The sequence below is a fragment of the Ceratotherium simum genome, chromosome 2 (assembly GCF_057802395.1).
Source record: "Ceratotherium simum simum isolate JZ-2026a chromosome 2, ASM5780239v1, whole genome shotgun sequence".
NCBI classification, from domain to species: Eukaryota; Metazoa; Chordata; class Mammalia; order Perissodactyla; family Rhinocerotidae; genus Ceratotherium; species Ceratotherium simum.
The window spans coordinates 65,165,484-65,188,205 of NC_141901.1; the positions used below are offsets into that span (position 1 = coordinate 65,165,484).

At 37.0% G+C, this 22,722-nt stretch overlaps 2 protein-coding genes across 4 annotated transcripts in view; both read left to right on the forward strand.

Annotated features, from left to right (window-relative positions):
• LOC147918040 (uncharacterized) overlaps positions 1 to 4,087 on the forward strand; it is a 10,707-nt gene extending 6,620 nt beyond the window's left edge. The window contains exons 2-3 of the mRNA XM_087446685.1: positions 1,376 to 1,571; positions 3,816 to 4,087. The gene's annotated coding sequence lies outside the window, so the exon portion shown is untranslated. The remainder of the gene's footprint in view (positions 1 to 1,375; positions 1,572 to 3,815) is intronic.
• Positions 4,088 to 5,220: 1,133 nt separating this feature from the next.
• Positions 5,221 to 22,722, forward strand: part of DBT (dihydrolipoamide branched chain transacylase E2) — a 40,553-nt gene continuing 23,051 nt past the window's right edge. Inside the window, exons 1-4 of one of the 3 annotated variants that reach the window (XM_087446695.1) lie at positions 5,221 to 5,314; positions 10,948 to 11,071; positions 14,350 to 14,425; positions 22,293 to 22,474. In XM_087446695.1, coding sequence (XP_087302821.1) covers positions 5,264 to 5,314; positions 10,948 to 11,071; positions 14,350 to 14,425; positions 22,293 to 22,474 — 433 coding nt within the window. In that variant the 5' untranslated portion in view covers positions 5,221 to 5,263. Of the gene's footprint in view, positions 5,315 to 10,947; positions 11,072 to 14,349; positions 14,426 to 17,166; positions 17,260 to 22,292; positions 22,475 to 22,722 lie in introns of those variants that run through there. The other 2 variants (XM_004420780.3, XM_087446703.1) reach the window with 2 other exon arrangements.

Here is a 22,722-nt window from a genome sequence, read left to right on the forward strand (position 1 = left end):
AGTTAAACGTAGGGTTATCATGCCACCTAGCAATTCAACTCCTAGATATGTACCCAAGAAAAATGAAAACTTACGTCCACACAAAAACTTGTACATGAGTGTTTGTAGCAGCATTATTCATAATAGTTGAAAAGTAGCAACAACACAAATGTCTATTAACTGATGAGTGGATAAACAAAAATGTGGTATATCTGTACAAGGAAATGTTATTCAGCCATAAAAAGGAATAAAATACTGATACATGTGTCATATAGTTGAGCCTTGAGAACATTATGCTAAGTGAAAGAAGACAGTCATAAAAGACCACATATTGTTTGATTCTATTTGTATGAAATGTCCAGAATAGGCAAATTTATAGAGACAGAAAGCAGATTTGTAGTTGTCAGGGGCTTGGGGGCTGGGGAAGTTCCAGAATGGGAAGTGATTGCTAATAGGTATGGGATTTCTTTTTGGGGATGATGAAAATGTTCTGGAATTAGATAGTGGTAGTGGTTGCACAATTTTGTGAATATACTAAAAATCTCTGAATTGTACACTTTAAAAGGGCAAATTTTATGGTATGTGAATGATATCTCAATTTTTAAAATTACAAAAGAAAAAAAAAGATGAAAATGTAGCAGACTACCTTTAGGATCTTTGGATTGGGAAGATTTCTTAAGACACAGAAAACACTAATGATAAAAAAAATTGATACTTTCAACTACATTAAAATGAAGAACTCTATGCATCAAAAGACACTTTCAAAAAAGCAAATTCAAGTCAGAAACTAGAAGATATCAGCAACACATACAAGTAAAAAAGCTTTAGAGGGCCAGCCCCAGTGGCCTAGTGGTTACGTTCAGTGCACTCTGCTTCAGCGGCCTGGAATCAGTTCCCAGGCATGGACCTATACCACTTGTTTGTCAGTGGCCATGCTGTGGCAGCAGCTCACATACAAAAAGAGAAAGATTGGCAATGGATGTTAGCTCAGGGTGAATCCTCCTCAGCAAAGAGAAAAAAAAAGCATTAGAGTCTAGACTATATAAAGAACTCCTACACGAATCAACAAGAGAAAGGTACATACACAATAGGGAAAAAATAGGCTAAAAGCATGAGCAGGCATTTCAAGAATAGTTAATAAACATATGAAAATGTGTTCAACCTTATTAATTATCAGAAAAATTCAACTAAAGACAATAATACCATTTTAACTACTAAATTGGGAGAACATTAACTGTTTAAGTGTGACAATATTAAATTGGAATGATGGGTACTCCCTTAACAGCTGCTGTGTATTTTGTGCAATCATGTTGGAAAACAATCTATCATTATTTTGGGTAAAATTAAAGATAAATATAACCCATGTCTCAACAATTTCATTTTTTTTTTTTTGCAGGGAAAGATTGGCCCTAAGCTAACATCTGTTGCCAGTCTTCCTCTTTTTGTATGTGAGCCGCCACCACAGCATGGCTACTGACAGACGAGTGGTGTAGGTCCACACCCAGGAACTGAACCCAGGCCACTGAAGTGGAGCGTGCCAAACATTAACCACTAGGCCATCACGGCTGGCTCATCAACAGTTCCATTTTTAAGTACAGTATATATCCTTATCTTACTAGTCAAAATGTAATTGGCTAACCAGTAGCATCTGTATCACCTAGAGCTTGTTAAATATGCAGAATCTCAGCCCCACCCAGATCTGTTGAATTGGAATCTGCATTTTAATAAGATCTCCAGTTGATATGAATGCTCATTACAGTCTGAAAAGCACTACCCTAAAGAAACTCTTGCACATGCACCAGGAGAAATGATCAAGAATGTTCACAGCAGCACTGATGGTAATAGCAAAGAACCGGAAACAACACAAATGTTCACTGAACAGTGAATGGATAAATAGTAGTATCGTCATAAAAGCTAGTTGCAGAAAGATACATACAGTTCAATACCATTTTTATAAGACTCAAAACAAGCAAAAGTAAATAATGTATTTTTAGGGATCCATATATATAGTAAATTCTAAAGGAACTAAGGGAACAGTAAACACAAAATTCAGGATAATGATTATCTCAGGAGGAGAGGAAAGTTTAAGAAGAGGAGCAGACAGTGGCCTTCACCGGCATAGAAAAAGTTCTATTTCTTAAGTTGGGAGGCAGGTTCAAGGTTTTTGTTATTATGTGTGACTTACCTATATGTTACATTATTCTTTTGTATGTAGATAATGTAACACATTTTTTAACAACTTTACTGAGGTATGCATACCATGAAGTTCACCTGTTTCAAGTGTACAACTCAATGATTTTTAGTAAATTTACAGAGTTATGCAACCATTGCCGCAATCTGGTGATAGGAAATTTCCATCACCACGAACAACTTTCTCTTGCCATTTTGCAATCATTCCCCATTCCTACCCCTAGCCCCAGGCAATCACTAATGTGTTTTTTGTCTCTCTAGATTTGCCTTCTCTGGACATTTCATATAAACGGAATTATGCAATGTGTGACCATTTTTTTTTTTGGCTGAGGAAGATTTGCCCTGAGCTAACATCTGTGCCAATCTTCCTCTATTTGTATGTGGGTTGCCACCACAGGATGGCTGACAAGTGGTGTAGGTCCACACCCAGGATCTGCACCCATAAACCCCGGCCACTGAAGCAAAGCACTCCGAACTTAACCACTACGCTATGAAGCCAGCCGCATATATGTGACCTTTTGGATCTGGCTTCTTTTACTTAATATTGGCTTCTTTTACATAATACTTTTGAGGTTCATTCATGTTAAAGCATATATCATTATATCAGTCATTGTTAAGGGTGAATAATATTCCATTAAATGGATATACCACATTTTGTTTATCCATCCACCTGTTGAAGGACATTTGGGCTGTTTCTAGTTTTTGGCTATTATGAACAATGCTGTTATGATCGTTCTAGTACTAGTCTTTGTGTGGATGTATGTTTTCATTTCTCTTGGTTGGATACCTAGGAGTGGAATTGCTAGGTCATAATTACTCATTTTATTAATTTACAAAAGAGAAGATAAACCAATGTTACCTCAAAAAAATAAATAAATAAAATTATTTAGCCACTTAAAACATTAAAAAATAAAAAAGAGAAGAAATGAGTTTGGTTCTTTTGAGCTCAAGAGAAAAGATTAACTAGTGAATAGGTGGTATATCTGTTGATGTTGGAAGGGAAGATAAGGAAACATAATACTGAATTTGGAAGCAGTAATCCACTGAGGTAAAAAGACGGTAAAAGAAAAGAAACTAGATATTTTCTTGGGAGAAAGCAGAGTTAAAGGCAAAGTTAAGAACACGGTATAAAGGCCGTGGGAAGAAAAATAATTCATTTCAAAGGCATAGCTACTTTATCTTTTTATACAAACACATGCATGTGGTGTTATCAAATATATTAATAGTGCCTATAAAATGTTTTGTTAGTAGGAAAGTTAAAAAAAATTAGAGTTCTGAACAGCTACTTTCCCAAAGAAGATGTACAGATGGCCAATAGGCACATGAGAAGATGTTCAACATCACTAATCACCAGGAAAATGCAAATCAAAACTACATAAGATATCACCTTACACCCATTAGAACAGCTATAATCACCAAGACAAAAAATAACAAATGTTGGAGAGGTTGTGGAGAAACAGGAACCCTCATTCACTGCTGGTGGGAATGCAAACTAGTGCAGCCTCTATGGAAAATAGTATGGGGGTTCCTCAAAAAATTAAAAACAGAAATAACTTATAATCCAGCTATCTCACTACTGGGTATCTATCCAATGAACCTGAAATCAACAATCCAAAGAGGCTTATGCACCCTTATGTTCATTGCAGCGTTATTCACCATAGCCAAGAAGTGGAAGGAACCCAAGTGCCCATCGACTGATGAATGGATAAAGAAGATGTGGTATATATACACAATGGAATACTACTCAGCCATAAAGGAAGACAAAATTGCCGCACTTGCAACAATATGGATGGACCTGGAGGGTATTATGTTAAGTGAAATAAGCCAGAGAGAGAAAGACAAACACCGCATGATTTCACTCACATGTGGAAGATTAACTAACACATGGACAGAGAGAACTGTTTGGTGATTACCAGGGGCAGGGGGTTTGGGGGTGGGCACAAGGGGTGAAGGGAGGCATTTATATGGTGACTGACAAACAATAATGTACAACTAAAATTTCACAATGTTATAAACTATTAAGACATCAATAAAAAAATTAAAGTTCTTTTGACTATCTCCGATTTTCTTATGAAGGTAATGATTTAGATTTATTGCTTATAGTAGTTTGTGTGTGTGAAATACACTGAAAGGCAAATAAGGCAAAAAAAAAAAAAGTGTGAATTTGGGTAATATTAGTGAATTTGTGAAATACCTGAGAGTTTGTTTCACAGCCACTAATCTTCAACATTGAGGCTTTATAATGTTGCCTTTGTTCCCTGTTTTTTTTTCCCCTCTGTGATTCTTTGGATATCTGAGCAGATTTTCATTCCCATGTAAGAGGCAAGAACAGACAAATGTCATGCTGGACATTTCTAGAATTTGGTCTCCTAGTTGCATTGAGGAAGATTGACTATTAAAGCTCCGATCTTTACTGGTTCCTCTTGACCTGAATTTGACATTTCTCCAAGAGACAAGTAAATCAAGTCTATATGTCTGTGACATATATGGCATATGCTGGGCAGCTGCATCTGACAACATTCTCTAAGAAGGAAAGATAACGTTGATGACGTGTTTATTTTAGACATTCGGGCATCGTCGTTCATCTTCCATGGGGAAAAAAAAATTGAAAAGCCCATTTGAGTAATCAAGAAAAATCAACGGGAGTAAGAAATTCCAGTCATTGGGAAGCATTCCAGTAACGACTTGTAACTCAACTAGCGGTACAGAGCCTTGCTACAAAGTATAGAAGTGTCCTGTGTTCTTTAATCCAGGCGGTTACGCTAAGTGTTACGTGTACTTACACAGCACATGTACTTACACACGTACTTACACAGTGCACATGTACTTACACAGCAGTGCCTTGCCCAACTTTGTCCCTGAAATTAAATTTGGGCTGCCGTCCTCCCGTTTTTGCCCTTCCCCGGGGCTCCTTTCCTCTCCACCCCCTTGGGTTTTTCTCAGGCGCCGCCCCTCCCTGGTTGGCTGCTCGGTGGGAGGCTCGTCCCTTCGCTCTCCATTGGCCGCTCAGGGGGAGGCGCGGTGCCCGGCTCCGGATAGGTGGCCCCGCGGAGCGACTCTTCAACCGCGGAGCATTTGTCATATCCGGAGTAAAATGGCCGCAGTGCGTGTGATAAGGACCTGGAGCCAGAATGCTGGACGGCTGGTAAGTGGTTTGGCGCACATCTGAGGTTGGGAAGGAGTGATTTGTCCGGAGTCGTCCGGGAGAGGTGTGTTACTTTGTCCTCCGAGTGCCACGCGTACAGGGCACGCGTGATGGAGAGGTGGGGGGATGTATGCAAGACGAAGGGCAGAGAAGGTGGCGAGCCGGCCGGCTTGGAGGCGAGCCGGCGGGTTTGGAAACCCATTCCCTCCGCTACCTGGGCGCGCCTCTACCGCGACTCGGGCGCCTTCCAGCTCTTTCTCCACGGGCCCAGCTAGCCTTTCGCCCGTTAGCTTTTCATTGGGCATCATCCAGTGCCGGGCATTGTGATGGGCGCTGGGGATACGGAGATATATATGTATTCATTCAGCATTTATTGAGCACCCACTTTATGCCAGACACTGATAATAGGACCACTGCCCTCAAGGAACTCAGTCTTGAGGAAGAGACCCGTCAAGCAAAGCCTAACACCGTGGGTCTTTGCCTCCGAGGAGCTGAGAGGCTCGAGCTTCCTTCTTTGGGCCTGTTCTTGTCTTCTACGTCTGCACCAACGTCTTTTCAACCTTTTTATCACCAGAGCCAGCACTCACCACCATCTCTCCTGCAATTCCCCTCTTTCACACACAGTCTTTTAGCACCAAACATTTAAGATCCCAGTCATCGTAGTGTTTCATCCTATTTGCATAGCGTTTTTCTTCCTGGGTCTCCTCTTGCCCAGATCTTCCAACAGTGGTCGCCCCTGATTTTACAAAACCTTTCAAGGGGCCTCTATGTACTATGCTAGGCATTGGAGATGCAAATATGAATAGGACAGACACTACCCTGCCCTCTCAGAGATTAATGACAGCCTTGTGATAGAGGTCGGGGGAAGGAGGAAGACATTAAACAATTGCAACACAGCATTAGAAGTGCTGTGATGGGACAAGTGCATACTGTACAGGAACAGGTAGGACAGGTCTTGGAGGTCAGAGAAGAGTTCCCTGAGGATACTGTAGAGCTTGAGATTTGCACCTTACTAGGTATTGGCCTCTCTTTTGAGACCTCTCCCTCGACTTCTGTGACACTAGCTTCCCAATATTCTTGTTCCTCTATCTTTGGCCACTGCTTCCCACTGTCCTCCTACTTCCCTGCCCCACTTTTAGATACTGCTGTTTCTAAGGGCTCTGACTTGGGGCCTCTGCACTTCTTGCACTTCCTGGGTTATCTCAACCGCTTCTTTGAATTTAGTTGCCATCTATATGCTGATGATTCCCCAAGTTCCTCAGTCTTCAAGCCAGCTCTACTCCAGACCTATATATATCCTCCTGTCCTGCAAATCTCCAACTGCATGTGTTTTAGTTGTTTGTCAGCTGCAAGTAATAAATACCCAACCAATAAATAGGAAATTAATTAACTCTGCATACAAAGCATCCCAAAGTTAGATGGCAGATGGCATTGATTACATGGCTCATCATTATCAGGGTTGTCATTTCAGCAATTCATTTGGCCTTTCCCTCATGGTCACAAGAGGGCTCCTTCAATTTCATGTTTAAGAAGGAGGAAGGGGGGCCGGCCTGGTGGCATAATGGTTAAGTTCTCGTGCTCCGCTTCGGCTGCCCAGGATTCACAGGTTCAGATCCTAGGCGCGGACCCATGCACTGCTTATCAAGCCATGCTGTGGCAGGCATCCCACATATAAAGTAGAGGAAGATGGGCACGGATGTTAGCCCAGGGCCAATCTTCTTTAGCGAAAAGAGGATTGGCAACAGATGTTAGCTCAGGGCTAATCTTCCTCACAAAAAAACAAAACAAAACAAACTTAAAAAAAAAAAAAGAAAGAGAAGGGGGTTGGTGCAGCCAGACTGACTAGCTAGAACTGTGTTACATGGCCACAGCTTAAGGGACCTTGGAGGAGCTAGCCTTAGTCATCTCACAGTGTCTGCCATAATGCCTCAAAGGCACAGCAGATTCTAGGCTCCAGAACTAAACCCTCCAACCTGTTTCTCTTTTGATTTTAGCCTGTAAATCTCTGCAAAATCTAGTCTCTATTCTCCATCCCACCCCCAACTACAGATGTCTTGGTCCTTCCTGGTTGGACTTTCTGCTTCTAATCTTGTACCTATCCAATCCATTCTCCATTAATATAGCCAGGGTGATCTTATAAAAGAGACACAAATTTGAGAATACCATTTCCTTGCTTAAAACTGCCCTCAGCAAAATGTCCAAAATTCAAATGACTGAGGCAGTTTATGATCTGGACCTTTCCAATCTCTCAGGTTTCCTTCCTTGCTAAAACCTACCCATCCCAACCCCCACTTGGACGCTTCCTTCGCCCTTACCCCACACTGAACTACACTAGAACTACATCAGACAACTTCAGTTAATCAATCACACTGTGTTCTCTCTTGACTGCGGACTCTAGACCTTTTGCACGTGTATTTCCTCTGCTTTCAATACTCTTGCCTTACTCCCCTATGGCCTTATCTACAACACACCTCATCTGCTGGGTTACTCCTACTCATCCCGTAGGTCTTACTTCAAGTTCGCTTTCTCCAGGTAGGTTCCTTCCTTTGTGTTCCCTTAACACTTTCTGTTTCCCCCATTATAACACTGTGTTATAATCACCTGTTTACTTGTCTTTATCTTTCACAGTATGGGCTGTACCTTCCATAAGGGAAGGAATTGCATCTGTTTGTTCTCTACTCCCAAGTGCCTGGCACATAGTATGTACTCAGTAAACATTTGTTGAACAATTCAGTAAAGAACACTCCGTTTTTTCCATCTGTTATAATCAACAAGAGCTCTGATCACCTGTAGTAAATTATTAAGATGACCTGATTATGTTGTGTTTTATACTCATCTAGGACATCATCTGTTTGACTCTTGATTAACTTACCGAATCATATTGAATGTTTCTATTTTATCTGTCTTCTTGTAGTAAAGTGTAAGCAACCTGAATTCAGGGACTATATTCTGTATCTTATTTAGCTTTGAATTCCCAAGCCCGGCACAGTCCCTATCTTTAGGAGTGCTCAACAACTGTCTGTTGAATTATTATTTATTTCCTATTATTATTAGCTTGAAAAATTATTTTTTCTCCTCCTTTCTGTTGCCTTTTTATCCTTCCTTTCAACAGTTTCACTGATGTTTGTAGCCTTCTCTTAACAGCCACTCGGTCGCTGTTGATTACATGATGCCAGCTGCACTTACATTGCTGCCTTTCTTTTTCTACTGTTGATCACCTCAGGCAGGAGCCTGTCTGTCATATCATGGCTCAAACACTGTAACAGTTTCTTAATTTTTTTCTTTCTCTCCTGGTTTTACCTGTTATAATCTAATCAGTAAACTACAACTAGATTGATTTCTTAATCTTTTTTCTTCAATAACCCATAATGGCTAAATTCACACTCCTTATCCTGACATTTACAGTCATCAATAATTTGACTTGTCATCAATAATTGACAGTCATCAATAATTTGACCTATGTCCACCGCTCCCTTTAATAAATGTGATCAAGCCAAATCAAGTTACTCACTGTCCTGCTGCAGTCACTTTGTTTATGCTGTTTCCTCTGCCTTAAAAGTGGCCTTCTGCTCTTTAATTATTAATACCTCTTATGCAAGACCCAGCTCAGATCTTCCTCCAGGAAGTGTTCCCAGGTCAACCCAGCCTGAAAAAAAAATCCCTCAAACTCCTTTAACACCTATTGTCTAAACTTACTGCAAAATATTAGAGCACACACGCCCACACATGAGTGTGAGTGTGTGTGTGTGTTTATTGTCTCAGCTAGGTTGTTAAGGCCTTGAAAGCAGGGATCAATCCTCCTACTTATAACAATGTGATGTTATAAGCCTAGGCTTTGGAGTCAAATTTACTTGGTTTTAGAGCTGAGTTTTACCATTCATTTGCTGTGTGACCTTGGACAAATTACTTTACCTTTCTGATCATTAGTTTCTCGTGTGTTAAAGAGGGCTAATTTGCCTATTCCAGAAGGTAATTGTGAGACATAAAGAAGATGATGCATGTAAAGACCTTTAAAGTATCCAGCACACAGTAGGTGCTCAATACATGTTAAGTTCGATAGTTTGTGCCTCTCTCGACCCATTAATAGTTCCTCAATAAAAGTTGAGTTGTTGAAGGTAGGACCTTCTAGTAATTTAATTTTCTTTCAAAGGTTTTAAAAATATGAACTATTGTATTTATATCAAGGTGACTGTATATAGTCAAAACTTTCATTTACTGTCCCTGAATTTTATAATGTCTGATGGAGAGGTTGATTTACTTCTTTGATTCTGTTGTTGACTAAGAGCCGGGGTGGTGGGAGTTGTAGGAGAAAGGAAGGACAAACAAAATTGGAGTGTTTGGGAAAGAGAATTCTTTCCCTATCTGATAAGTTGTAAGTATCAATATTAGATATTTTTGTTAGGCTTTATGTTAATAGCCAGAATGTTAGTGTTAATAAGACTAAAACATAGATATTATAAAGATTAGTCGCTTTAGAATGATCCCTTAAAGTAAAGGTAAGATGTATGATTTAAGATTATTCATATTTTAGGAAAGGGATCGTCAGTTTTTCTTTGCCTTCAGAAATCGGTAACAGCTTAGAAATTACAGTGAAAAATCACATAAGAATTTAAATGTATTATTTCTGTGAGTAAACCAAATATTTGTTTTTATATTATTTGCTATAAGAGAAAGAACAAAATTCCTATTTATAAATATGTATTATAACATGACTATACTGAATAGCATAATATGTATTATAATAGAACTTTTAAATTTTAAGGGCTATTCACCACTAGAGTAGAAAGCACATGATGATATAGTAATTTTTTTTAAGTAAAGGTAATTCTCTCCTACATAAATGAAAAAATTTCGAGTACATACCAGAATTCTCAGATACACTAAGAAGGTTAGAAATTTCTGTGTTTTGCGTTTAAAAGTGTGATGTAGTTAATCACATATTAATAACATTGAAATGTTAACTTTCAAAATAAAATATTCTACCTTTCAGACACTTAGGTTTTGATAGATCGAGTGATGTCTTGATGTATCAATATTCATTTAGGCCTACTTATTTCTATAACATGTTGTCTTTTATTATTCTAAGATGTTACATAAAATAGTTAAATCTAAAGAGACATCTATAAATTACGATAAGAAACCTTTGGATACAATACCACACGTGTTTTTCAGTGTTTTTAGATGCTAACAGTCACTTTTGAATTCTTGAGTAGTTTTACTTCAGGAAGTCTTTAATGACTCAATACACCTACGAGCTGATGTGTTTATACAGAATATGTTAAAATTTATTTACTTTCATAAGGAATTTTAGGCAAGGATCATGAACATATGAACAAATCTACTCTAAAGGATATAATTTTACTAAACAAAAGAACAACAAAATTTTCTCTGTGTACTAAGATTTGAGTTCCTTTGATCTCTTGACCAGAAATACCTAAGAATAACCAATCTTCATAAACTTGATTGGCACTGATGCCAAGTATTCTGATTTCAGCCTAGATAATTTCACACTGTTTATATTGTAACAGTGATTATTCTTTTAGAATAGACTTGAAACTCAAAATATGCTTACAGAGATAAGCCATTAAGATAATTTATAAGGCTTTTACTTTTTTCTGTTTTCTCATCTCTAGCTTTGTGTTCACTACTTTCAAACATGTAGTCATGTTCATGTTTTGAAGCCAAAATATGTGTGTTTCTTTGGTTATCCTTCGTTCAAGTATAGTCATCCACATCAGTTGCTGAAAACAACTGCTGGTAAGTATGATCTTAAAGTCTATATGAAATAATGTTTTGTATCTTATTCAGTACTTTTTTAAAAGTAATTGAAGACTTATCAAAGTAAAAAAAGTTGACCTTTTATTTCTAGCACGGTCCTCCTCGCTCTGCCCACATCTATCTATTTCTCATTTTCTTCTTTTTTTTTGCACCCCCACCCTCACCCCCCTTTCACATACTTCCCCTTAATACTTGTGTCTTCATAATGTTGGGAATGAGTTGTCTTGTTCTTTATCATCTGACTCATTTAAGTGCAATAGTCAACATTGATGTGACTTTCTCAGTCAAAGTGAATTGTTGACTTAGCACATCTTGTACTCACTGTATTATTGTTTGTTGGATGAGGCATTTAATCTGTCATCTTAAGACAGTGTAATGAAACCAGGCTGAGGTGATCCTAAATAGAAAGTTGTCTGGCTTTTGTCATTTAATTACCTTTCCCCCAACTTTTTCTACCCTCTAAAGAACTTGAGGCTTTAAGTATTAGGTATGGGAGGACACTAAAACTTTTTTTTCTGATGGTCTCTTTAGAACTTTGAGAAAGAGCCCTAGGCTTTTGTTACATCATTAAGCTTTTTTTTTTTTTTTTTTTGCTGGGAAAGACTCACCCTGAGCTAACATCTGTTGCTAATCTTCCTCTTTTCTTTTTCCCTCCCCAAAGCCCCAGTGCATAGTTGTATATTCTAGTTGTAAGTCCTTCTAGTTCTTCTATGTGAGCCACCACCACAGCATGGCTACTGACGACGAGTGGTATGGTTCTGCACCTGGTAATTGAACCTGGGCTGCCAGAGTGGAGCACACTGAACTTTAACTGCTAGACCATCAGGGCTGGCTCTCATTAAGCTTTTGACAGATACTGAGCACCTTCATCTGTGCTAGCAATGAAAAATAGGGGAATTCCAGGCAGATCCAACCCCTGAGATCAATCAATCCTTCCATATCTTTTATATGTCATCTTCCACAACACCTAAGATATGTAAACCTTATCTTTGCCATTTTTTTTAAAGATTTCTGCTTTCCAAAGTTGATCTTTTCTCTTCTTGGAGAAAATAGAGGTCACTCAAGCAGAAACTCACCCTGTTCCAGTGTCTAAACACTTATCATGAACTTTGGGTTCTTGGTCTACCAAGCTAGCTGCGTAACTTTGAGCAAGTTAATTAATTTCTCTCTGTGTTATCATCTGGAAAATGGGGGTAATCATAGTGTCTAACTCATTGTATTGTTGTGAGAATAAATTCATTCAACACAAATATTTATTGATCCCCTCCTGTGTGCCAAGGCACTGCTCTGGGTTTTTGGGATACATCCTTTTCCTAGATTCCCTAACACAGTAAGTAGTTAAGCTGGAAACCTAGAGCCATCCTGATTTCTGTCTCACATCAAATTGATTACCAAGATCTATTAATTTATATCATGTATATTTCTTAAATCTGTCTTCTCCTTTTCAGACAACTTTGAAAGCTGTTCCATACTTTGGTTTCTTAACCTGCAATAGCCTCCTAACTGCTTTCTCTGCCACCCCTTCCCCAGTCCCATCCACCATACTCTTGCCAGAGAGATTTTTTTCTAAAATTGTGGATCTAAAGTTACAGATCTGAAATAGCAGATGGGACTCCCTATCAGTTAATTGTTGCTAAATAACAACCCTCCCCGCAACTTAGTGGCTTAAAGCAATAATGATTTCTTATTTCTCAGGATTCTGGGGGTTGGCTGGGTGGCTCCTCTGCTGGTTTCGTCTGGGCTTGCTAATGTAACTGTATTTGGCTAGAGGATCATCTGGATTGGAAGGTCCAAGATGGTCTCACTCACATGTCTAACAACTGGTGCATGTTTTCAGCTGGGGCATCTTATTTCTCCTCCACATGGCCTCTCTCATCCTCCACTAGACTAGATCAGCTTTCTTACATGGCGATCTCTCAAGGCAGTATTCCAAGAGGGAGAAGGTAGAAGCTGTGAGGTCCTTTGAGGTCTAGGCTTCAAAACTTGCACAACTTTACTTCTGCTATATTCTACTGGTCAAAGCAAGTCATGGGCCAACACAGATTTAAGTAGTAGTGGTAAAATAAACTCTACGTCTTATGGGAGCAGCTGCAAAGAATTTATGACATATTTAATTACCATTGGCTCTTGATTACCTTTAGGATAAATTCCAGACACCTTACCTCAGCATGGCACCCAAAGCCTTTTTAAATCTGGTCTGATTTCTTGCCACATATCCTTCTTCGGCCATACAGAACTGTTTGTCATTCCCTAACCATGCTATACACTATCATATTTCCATGATATTCCAATAGCACAGATCGTTCCTTGAATAATATTGCTTGTATAGAGGTGTCAATGTATTTACTAGTCATTTTTTGGTTTCTTAGGTTGGTTTCCACTTCTTCATGACAACTATTCTTGAGCACAAATCTTTGTGTACCTTTCTATTTCCTCAGGGAAAAATGTCTTAAAACTAGAATTAAGTTGAGTCAAAGCTATGTTGTATATTTTATGAGAAATTTTGATTAACAGCAGTCGAAAAATAGAGGAGCACTCTTGAATCAGTTCAGAGCCACTTGTTAACCTGGAAATGTGAGAGGGTCCATGCATACTTTCTGTTGACCAGAAATACTTTCTCTCTTGGGGCTAATTACCATAAAGTATCATTGGCATCTAAGCGTTATAAAAAGAGGGTAGAAACTTGAAAAGGGGTAAAAAAAAAATGGAGAGAGGAAAGAGAAGCCTAAAATTTAATGATAAGTTGACATAATACAGTTTGGGCAAATAAAAATTTTCCATCAAGTCTTCTAGATATGTATCTGCCTGATCTTTAGCCACCAAGAATGACAATAGTTATATGAAGTCAAAAGAGATCTAAAAGCAGACTGTTAATGGTTATTACAGTTTCATAACATAAAACAAGGAGATCCAGCAGGGTCTCCATTTACACTATGTCTTGTTCTATTTTCTGTTCATCACTATTGTTTCAAAATCTCGTGTGTCAGAGGGCCTTCTATACTCTTGTAAAAGAACATTATTTTGGAAGTTAGAAAAGTTCTGTTGCAGTGTCAGTAAGTCTGTGTCATTGAATAATTTATTTAAATCTTTGATGATTATGAATATTGGCTATGCTATTAAAAACTATAAAATGCTTTATCTGTAAAATGGAATAATTTCTGCCTCTGCTTGAGAATATTTTCTAATTTTAGATGTAAAAGCATCTATTACCAATACATTACAGATTTAATGAGATCATTTCTCATTTGTCTTTAAAGCTCTACAGGGACAGATTGTTCAATTCAAACTCTCAGACATTGGAGAAGGGATTAGAGAAGTAACTGTTAAAGAATGGTAAGTTATTCTGAAAATTTTTCTAAGTAAATGTAAAAGTAGTTTGAGTATAAATAAGTAGGAATCTATTTAAATGGAGAAATTTCTTTCTAGAACATATAATGCTTTTTTAAAGCGATAAGGTAAAACTAGTTTGTGTGACCCATGTGCTGGTGACACAATTCTATTTTATTCTATGTAATTTATTAAGGATTATTTTTTCCTTTTAAAAACTCCTTTCACTGCCCACCCTTTATTTCAGCTCAAAAAGAGCAATTAACCTCTAAAAGATGTTAAAATGATATGACCATGTGTTTTGAAGAGCATTTAATGTATGAACTTACAGCTTCTTTCCAAACTATTTTAAAATTGTCATGTAGTCTAAGTTCTCTTTACTATACTAAAAATGACTTTCGTAAGAATGCAAGTATATTTGACTCACCATTACCTGACAGTTTGCCTATATTTTTAGAAAAGATTAAAATATTATACAAAAAGACATGAATTGAAAAATAATTTTCAAAACGGTTAAAAAATTATCCAAAAAAAGCTTGAAACAAAAATAAAAAGCCCTCTTCTGCCTTAGTCATCCTTCTATCCCTTTTCTTTCTTGCACTTTCTGGAAAAAAAGAAAGACCTCTGGGTACTGAACTAAGTTTTAAAGGTTTCTGGAACTAGCAGTTACGATGAATACATAGATTCTTTCCCATTATAGTTTTATACTATTAAAGATCTTTTTTTTTTAAGACCCTTTTAGGAATCTGATTCAGGCACCTGAACATTCTTTCCCCGTAGTTCTCATTATTATTGCTTTGTAAGTTAGAAGAGAACTGTAATAACATAGATGTACCTTACATTTATGTCTCTAGTGGCATTGAGGGATGAAGGAAAGAGCAATGGACTTCAAATCAGAAGAGCCTGGCTCTGAAACTATAAGCTGTCTTACCTATGACTCACTTGGTATCTACTGAGCCTTTGCCTATTAATATGTAAAATGAGGGTAACTACTTACTCTGCCATCTCACAAGGGTTATTGTAAGGATTAAATAATGTAATGTATAGAAAATGCCTTTAAAATCTGCAAAGTGCTATGCGCATTTAAGTTATTGATACCTTCTTTCCAAGACCAAGATTACTCTTTAGATTTTAGATTTTTTATTACCATTTCTTAATTTCTATCTCTTATTAATTCTGTAGACCCATATGCTTGATAAAAGATTTTAAGGTTCTTGGAAAAGGAGATCATTTCATTCCTTATGAAAATCTAATAGTTCTTTAAATGAGAAACAAATCATTTGATTAAAGTTTTTCAGAAGTTTTTAAAGAAATATTAAGAGCTTTCTTGAATTCTGTGTTTTTTCTCCAATTTAATATCTATAAATCTCAACTCAAGGAAAAAAATATATGCTGTATTGCCCTTCGTAAAATGCTAGAAAGCAAAATTCTGTCCTATAGAATAGATCCTGAGAATAGAAATTTGAATATGTTAGGAAGAATAATTTAACAGAAGGTAACGTGTTTTTATAAGGGGCAGTAAAACTATTTTTATTCTTAGAATTTGTAGGAACAAATGTATGGATAGAGAAGAAAAATACTTAAATTTAAAAAGGCATTTGACAAAGTTCTAAAACAAAAGTTTGCATTCTGTTTTGTTTTATATTAGTAATGCCACTCCAACTCTCTTTTGCTTTTCAGAAGAGATATATCTTTTTCCATCCTTTTACTTTCAACCTGTTTGTATCTTTGAATGTAAAATATGTCTACTAGACAGCATATAGTTGAATCATTTTTTTGAATCCATTCTGCCAATCTCTGCCATTTTATTGGAGTGTTTAAACCATTTATGTTTAATGTAATTACAGATAAGGTAATATTCATGTCTGCCATTTTGCTATTTGTTTTCTGTATGTTTTACGTGGTTTTTGTTCATGTATTCCTCCATTACTGCCTTCTTTTATGTTAAATGGATATCTCTAATGTACTATTTTAATTTCCTTATTTCTTTTAATATATATTTTTTTGTTATTTTATCAGTGGTTGCCCTGAGGATTATAGTTAACATAGTAATCTAAAACAATGTAGTTTGGATTAATACCAACTTAGTTTCAATAGTACATGAAAACTTTGCTCTGGTATAGCTCCATCCCCTCTCCCCTCTTTTGTGCTATTATTGTCGTATATATTACATCTTTAAACAGTATAAGCCCATCAACACAATTTTTTAGGTATTCCTTTATGCAGTTACCTTGTAAATCAGATAGAATAAAAAAAGATTACAAACAAAATACATATATGCTATCTTTCATATTTACCTATGTAGTTACCTTTACAAAGGGTATTCTTTATTTCTTCATATGGATTTGAGTTACTGTCTAATGTCCTTTCATTTAGCCTGAAGGACTTCTTTTAATCTTTCTTGCAGGGCAGATGTGCTAGCAATGAATTCTGTGTTTTAATTTATTTGGGAATGTATTCATTTCTCCTTAACTTTTTTTTTTTAGGAATGGTTATTTATTTATTTATTTATTTATTTATTTATTTATTTATTTATTTTTGGTGAGGAAGATTGGCCCTGAGCTAATATTTGTTGCCAATCTGCCTCTATTTCGTATATGGGAGGCCACCACAGCATGGCCTGATCAGCAGTGTGTAGGTCTGTGCCCAGGATCCGAACCCTCAAACCCTGGGCCACCAAAGCAGAGCATGCATTTTTAAAGGATAGTTTTGCTAGATATAAGATTCTTGATTGACAGTCTTTTTCTTTCAGCACATTGAATATGTCATTCAGCTGCCTTCTGGCCTCCAAGGTTTCTGACTAGAAATCATCTGTTACTCTCATGGGGTTTCCTGCACTTGTGAGTGGTTTTTGTTTTGCTGATTTCAAGATTCTGTCTTTGTCTGTCAGCAGTTTGATTGTGATGTGTCTAGGTGTGGCTCTTTTGAGTTTCTTCTACTTGGAATTTGTTGAGCTTCTTGCATATGTACATTAATGTTTTTCACCAAATTTGGGAAGTTTTTAGCAATATTTCTTCAAATATTCTATCTCTACTGATATTCTCTATGTGGTGAGACATCATTTTCTACTACTTCCCTCTAATTCTTTAGAGATGATTTCCTTTAGCTCTTTGAACATTTAATTGTTAATTTAATTAAACTTATAACTGTTGGTTAAAAGTCTTTGTCTAGTAAGTCCAACATCCAGGCATCTTCAGGAATGATTTCTGTTGACTGCTTTTTTCCTGTGTATGGGCCATAATTTCCTGTTTCTTTTCATGTCTTATAATATTTTGTTGGAAACTGAGTATTTTATGTAAAATAATGTGGCAACTCTATAATGAGTTGTATGGACTTCTCATTCCCCAGCTCTTCCTTTTAAGATGTTTGGCCAACCTCTTGTTTGCCCCAACTTTTATCACTGGCTCAGCCAGCTATGATTTTAAATAATTGCTGTGGATTATTTTCAGCAAGCACCCTGAGCAAGTTCTGAGACAAGTCTAATAAACACAAGCCCTTGTGAAAGGGATCTTTCCAAGTAGCTGCCAGACAAGTCAAATCGTGACAGTTCTCAGGAATGTAGCTTCTTGTGGAACTACAAACTTGGTCTGCACCTTCCTGTGGCTGTAAGGCTGGTAATTTTCAAGGCTAATGCTGAGCCGAGGAAAGGAAGATGGGAATAGAGCAAGTTAAAATACCATAAAACTCACTGTTTTTAATGAGATTCAGCCATTTTCCTGAATAATTACTTCTTGGCTGTTGCAAGCCTTTTTATTCTGAAAAAGTTGATTTTTAACAACTTTTGCCAGTATACTTGTTGCTTTTATGGAGGAGCAGAATTCCAGAGGTCCTTACTCCACCATTATAGAAGTGAAAGGCCTCTATATGTGTGTCTTCTGTATATGGGTGATGTTTTATTATGGACTGAGAACTGGTTAAGACAGGAAGACAAGGAATAAGAATGACTGAACAAATATCTTAATGAAGAATTGTTGGTAATAAGTCAGAAATGTGCTAGATACATCAAGAATGACACTAGAATCAAAATTATATTTCACATGTGGTCCGATTCCTTCTGTTCTATTTGCTAAGAATATCTAGAAGAGCCTTGTAAACCATACCTAAAATGATTAAGGGGATAAAGAGACTGATACACAAGGATATGCTACAATAGTTCTAGAAAGAAAGACTGAGAGAACTCAAACCAAAATTCATGAAATTACAAAGGATGTGTATTGGGGATATCAATTTTTTAAATTATTTTATTGAGGTCATATTGGCTTATAACATTGTGTAAATTTCAGGTGTACATTATTATAGTTCAGTTGCTGTGTGCACTGCATTGCATTCACCACCAATAGTCTAGTTTTAATCCGTCACTGTACATATGTGCCCCTTTACCCCTTTTGCCCTCCCCTCACTCCCTTCCCCTCTGGTAACCACCAATCTGTTCTCCTTTTTCTATGTGTTTGTTTGTTTATCTTCCACATATGAGTGAAGTCATACCATATTTGTCTTTCTCTGTCTGACTTATTTTGCTCAGCATAATACCCTCAAGTTCCATCCATGTTGTTACAAATGGCACAATTTTGTCTTTTTTATGGCTAAGTAGTATTCCACTGTGTATATATACCACATCTTCTTTATCCATTCATCCATTGATGGGCACTTGAGTTGCTTCCACATCTTGGCCATTGTGAATAATGCTGCAGTGAACATAAGAGTGCATATATCTTTTTGAATTATTGATTTCATGTTCTTTGGATAAATACCCAGTAGTGGGATAGCTGGATCATATGGTATTTCTATTTTTAATTTTTTGAGAAATCTCCATACTGTTTTCCATAGTGGCTGCACCAGTTTGCATTCCCTCCAGCAGTGTGTGAGTGTTCCCTTTTCTCCACATCCTCTCCAACACTTGTTATTTCTTGTCTTGTTATTATAGCCATTCTGATGGGTGTGAGGTAATATTTCATTGTAGTTTTGATTTGCATTTCCCTAATAATTTGTGATGTTGAACATCTTTTCATGAGCCTGTTGGCCATCTGTATATCTTCTTTGTAAAAATGTCTGGGTTCATATCCTCTGCCCATTTTTTGATTGGGTTGTTCATTTTGTTGTTGTTGAGTTTTATGAGTTCTTTAAATATTTTGGAAATTAACTCCTTGTCGGATATATGATTTGCAATATTTTCTCCCCGTTGATAGGTTGTCTTTTCATTTTGTTGATGGTTTCCTTTGCCATGCAGAAGCTTTTTTAGTCTGATGTAGTTCCATTTGTTTATGTTTTCTTTTGTTTCCCTTGCCCGAGTAGACATGATATTCAAAAAGATACTGCTTAGGCTGATGTCAAAGAGCATACTGCCTATGTTTTCTTCTAGGATTTTTATGGGTTCAGGTCTTAACATTCAAGTCGTTGATCCACTTTGATTTAACTTTTCTGTATGGTGCAAGATAATGGTCCACTTTCATTCTTTTGCATGTGGTTGTCCAGTTTTCCCACCACCATTTATTGAAGAGACTTTTCTTTCTCCATTTTATGTTCTTGGCTCCCTTGTCAAAGATTAGCTGTCCATTGATGCGTGGTTTTATTTCTGGGCTCTCAAATCTGTTCCATTGATCTATGTGTCTGTTTTTCTGCCAGTACCATGCTTTTTGGATTACTGTAGCTTCATAGTATATTTTAAATTCAGAGAGTGTGATACCTCCAACTCTGTTCTTTTTTCTCAAGATTGCTTTTGCTATTCGAGATCTCTTGTTGTTCCATATAAATTTTAGGACCTTTGTTCTATTTCTGTGAAGAATGTCATTGAGATTCTGATTGGGATTGCATTGAATCTGTAGATTGCTTTAGGTAATATGGACATTTGACTATGTTTATTCTTCCAGTCCATGAGCATGGAATATCTTTCCATTTCCTTATGTCTTCCTCAATTTCTTTCAATAGTGTCTTATAGTTTTCAGCGTATAGGTCTTTTACCTCCTTGGTTAAATTTATTCCTAGGTATTTTGTTCTTTTTGTTGCTATTGTAAATGAGATTGTATTCTTTTTTTTTTTTTTTTTTGGCTGAGGAAGATTCACCCTGAGCTAACATCTGTGCCAATCTTCCTATTTTCTGTTTGAGGAAGATTCGCCCTATGCCAGTCTCCCTGTATTTAGTATGTGGGTCACCACCACAGCATGGCCGCTGATGAGTGGTGTAGGTCTGCACCCAGGAACCAAAACTGGGCTACTGAAGTAGAGTGCGCCGAACTTGACAACTAGGCCACGGGGCCAGCCCCTGGGATTGTATTCTTGATTTCTCTTTCTGCTAGTTCATTATTAGTGTATAGAAATGCAGCTGATTTTTGTATGTTGCTTTTGTACCCTGCAACTTTACTGTATTCATTGATTTTTTCTAATAGTTTTCTGGTGGATTCTTTAGGGTTTTCTATATATAGAATAATGTCATCCACAAATAGTGACAGTTTTCCTTCTTCTTTTCCAGTTTGGATCTCTTTTATTTCTTTTTCTTGTCTAATTGCTCTGGCTAAAACTTCCAGTACTATATTGAATAAGAGTGGAGAGAGTGGGCATCCTTGTCTTGGTCCTGTTCTCAGAGGAATTGCTTTCAATTTTTCATCATTGAGTATGATGTTGGCTGCGGGTTTGTCATATATGGCCTTTATTATGTTGAGGTACTTTCCTTCTATACCCATTTATTGAGAGTTTTTTTCATAAGTGGATGTTGGATCTTGTCAGGTGCTTTGTCTGCGTCTATTGAGGTGATCACGTGATTTTTATTCTTCACTTTGTTAATTTGGTGTATCACATTGATTGATTGGTGGATGTTGAACCGTCCCTGTAACCCTGAAATAAATCCCACTTGATTGTGCTGTATGATTCTTTTAATGTATTGGTGTAGTCGATTTGCTAATATTTTGTTGAGGATTTCTGCAACTATGTTCATCAGCAATATTGGCCAGTAATTTTCCTTTTTTGTCCCTGTCTGGTTTTGGTATCAGGGTAATATTGACCTCTTAAAATGAGTTAGGAAGCATACTATCCTCTTCAGTTTTTTAGAAGAGTTTGAGACAGGTATTAAATGTTCTTTGAATGTTTGGTAGAATTCACTAGAGAAGCTGTCTGGTCCTGGACTTTTTTTTTTTTTTTTTTGCTGAGGAAGGCTCACTCTGAGCTAACATCTGTTGCCAGTTTTCCTCTATTTTGTATGTGAGCCACTGTCACAGCACGGCCACTGACAGACGAGTGGTGTAGGTCTGTGCCTGGGAACCGAACCTGGGCTGCCAAAGCGGAGTGCGCTGAACTTAACCACTAAGCCATTGGGGCTGGCCCCTGGACTTTTGTTTTGACAGGTTTTTGGTTACTGTTTCATTCTCTTTACTTGTGACTCGTCTAGTCAGATTCTGTATTTCTTCTTGATTCACTTTTGAGAGGTTGTATGATTTTAAGAATTTATCCATTTCTTCTAGGTTATCCAATTTGTTGACATATAGCTTTTCATATCCATTTTTTAAATTTAATTCTAGGAATAATAGGCATCCCTAAAGTTTGATAAAGGCTAATATAGGACAATAAAAGGAAATAACACTTTTAACATACACTTCTAGAACTTCTTCAAAGAAATGGGTGAGGCAAAAAACTTGAAAGTTTAATTAAATTTTTGGGTTATAGACCTATGAATGGTTTTTAAAATTTTAGTATTTCTTGGAGATACATCAAAGAGACTCTGGAAACCATTATAGTCTTTTCTGGAACATTCTTTGGTGTACCATCTGGGACTAAATGCTGGGCTACATGGATACTGATCTAATTCAGTGTGGCATTTACATTGTTAGGGTGATCTGTACTTATAATTGTTCATGTAAAAGTATCTTATGTCTTTTTCTTTTAGGTATGTAAAAGAAGGAGATACAGTGTCTCAGTTTGATAGCATCTGTGAAGTTCAAAGTGATAAAGCTTCTGTTACCATCACTAGTCGTTATGATGGAGTCATTAAAAAACTGTATTATAATCTAGACGATATTGCCTATGTGGGGAAGCCATTAGTAGACATAGAAACAGAAGCTTTAAAAGGTACCGTAAATATGTTCATCTATTTTGCCAAATCAATTACTTCTGTCCTTTTGTCATTGAGTACCAATTAAAAGTGATGTTTACTTTGAATAACTTTGGGGGTTTGATTTGGGGGTTTAGAAGCTGAAGTCAGGAAAAGAGAAAAGGTCCTCTGTGATGCATGATTATCTTTTGACCAGTTACCATGTTAAAAACATGTACAGTAATACTTCACTTATCTGGAGGCCCGCCTTCTGGTAACCTTAGTG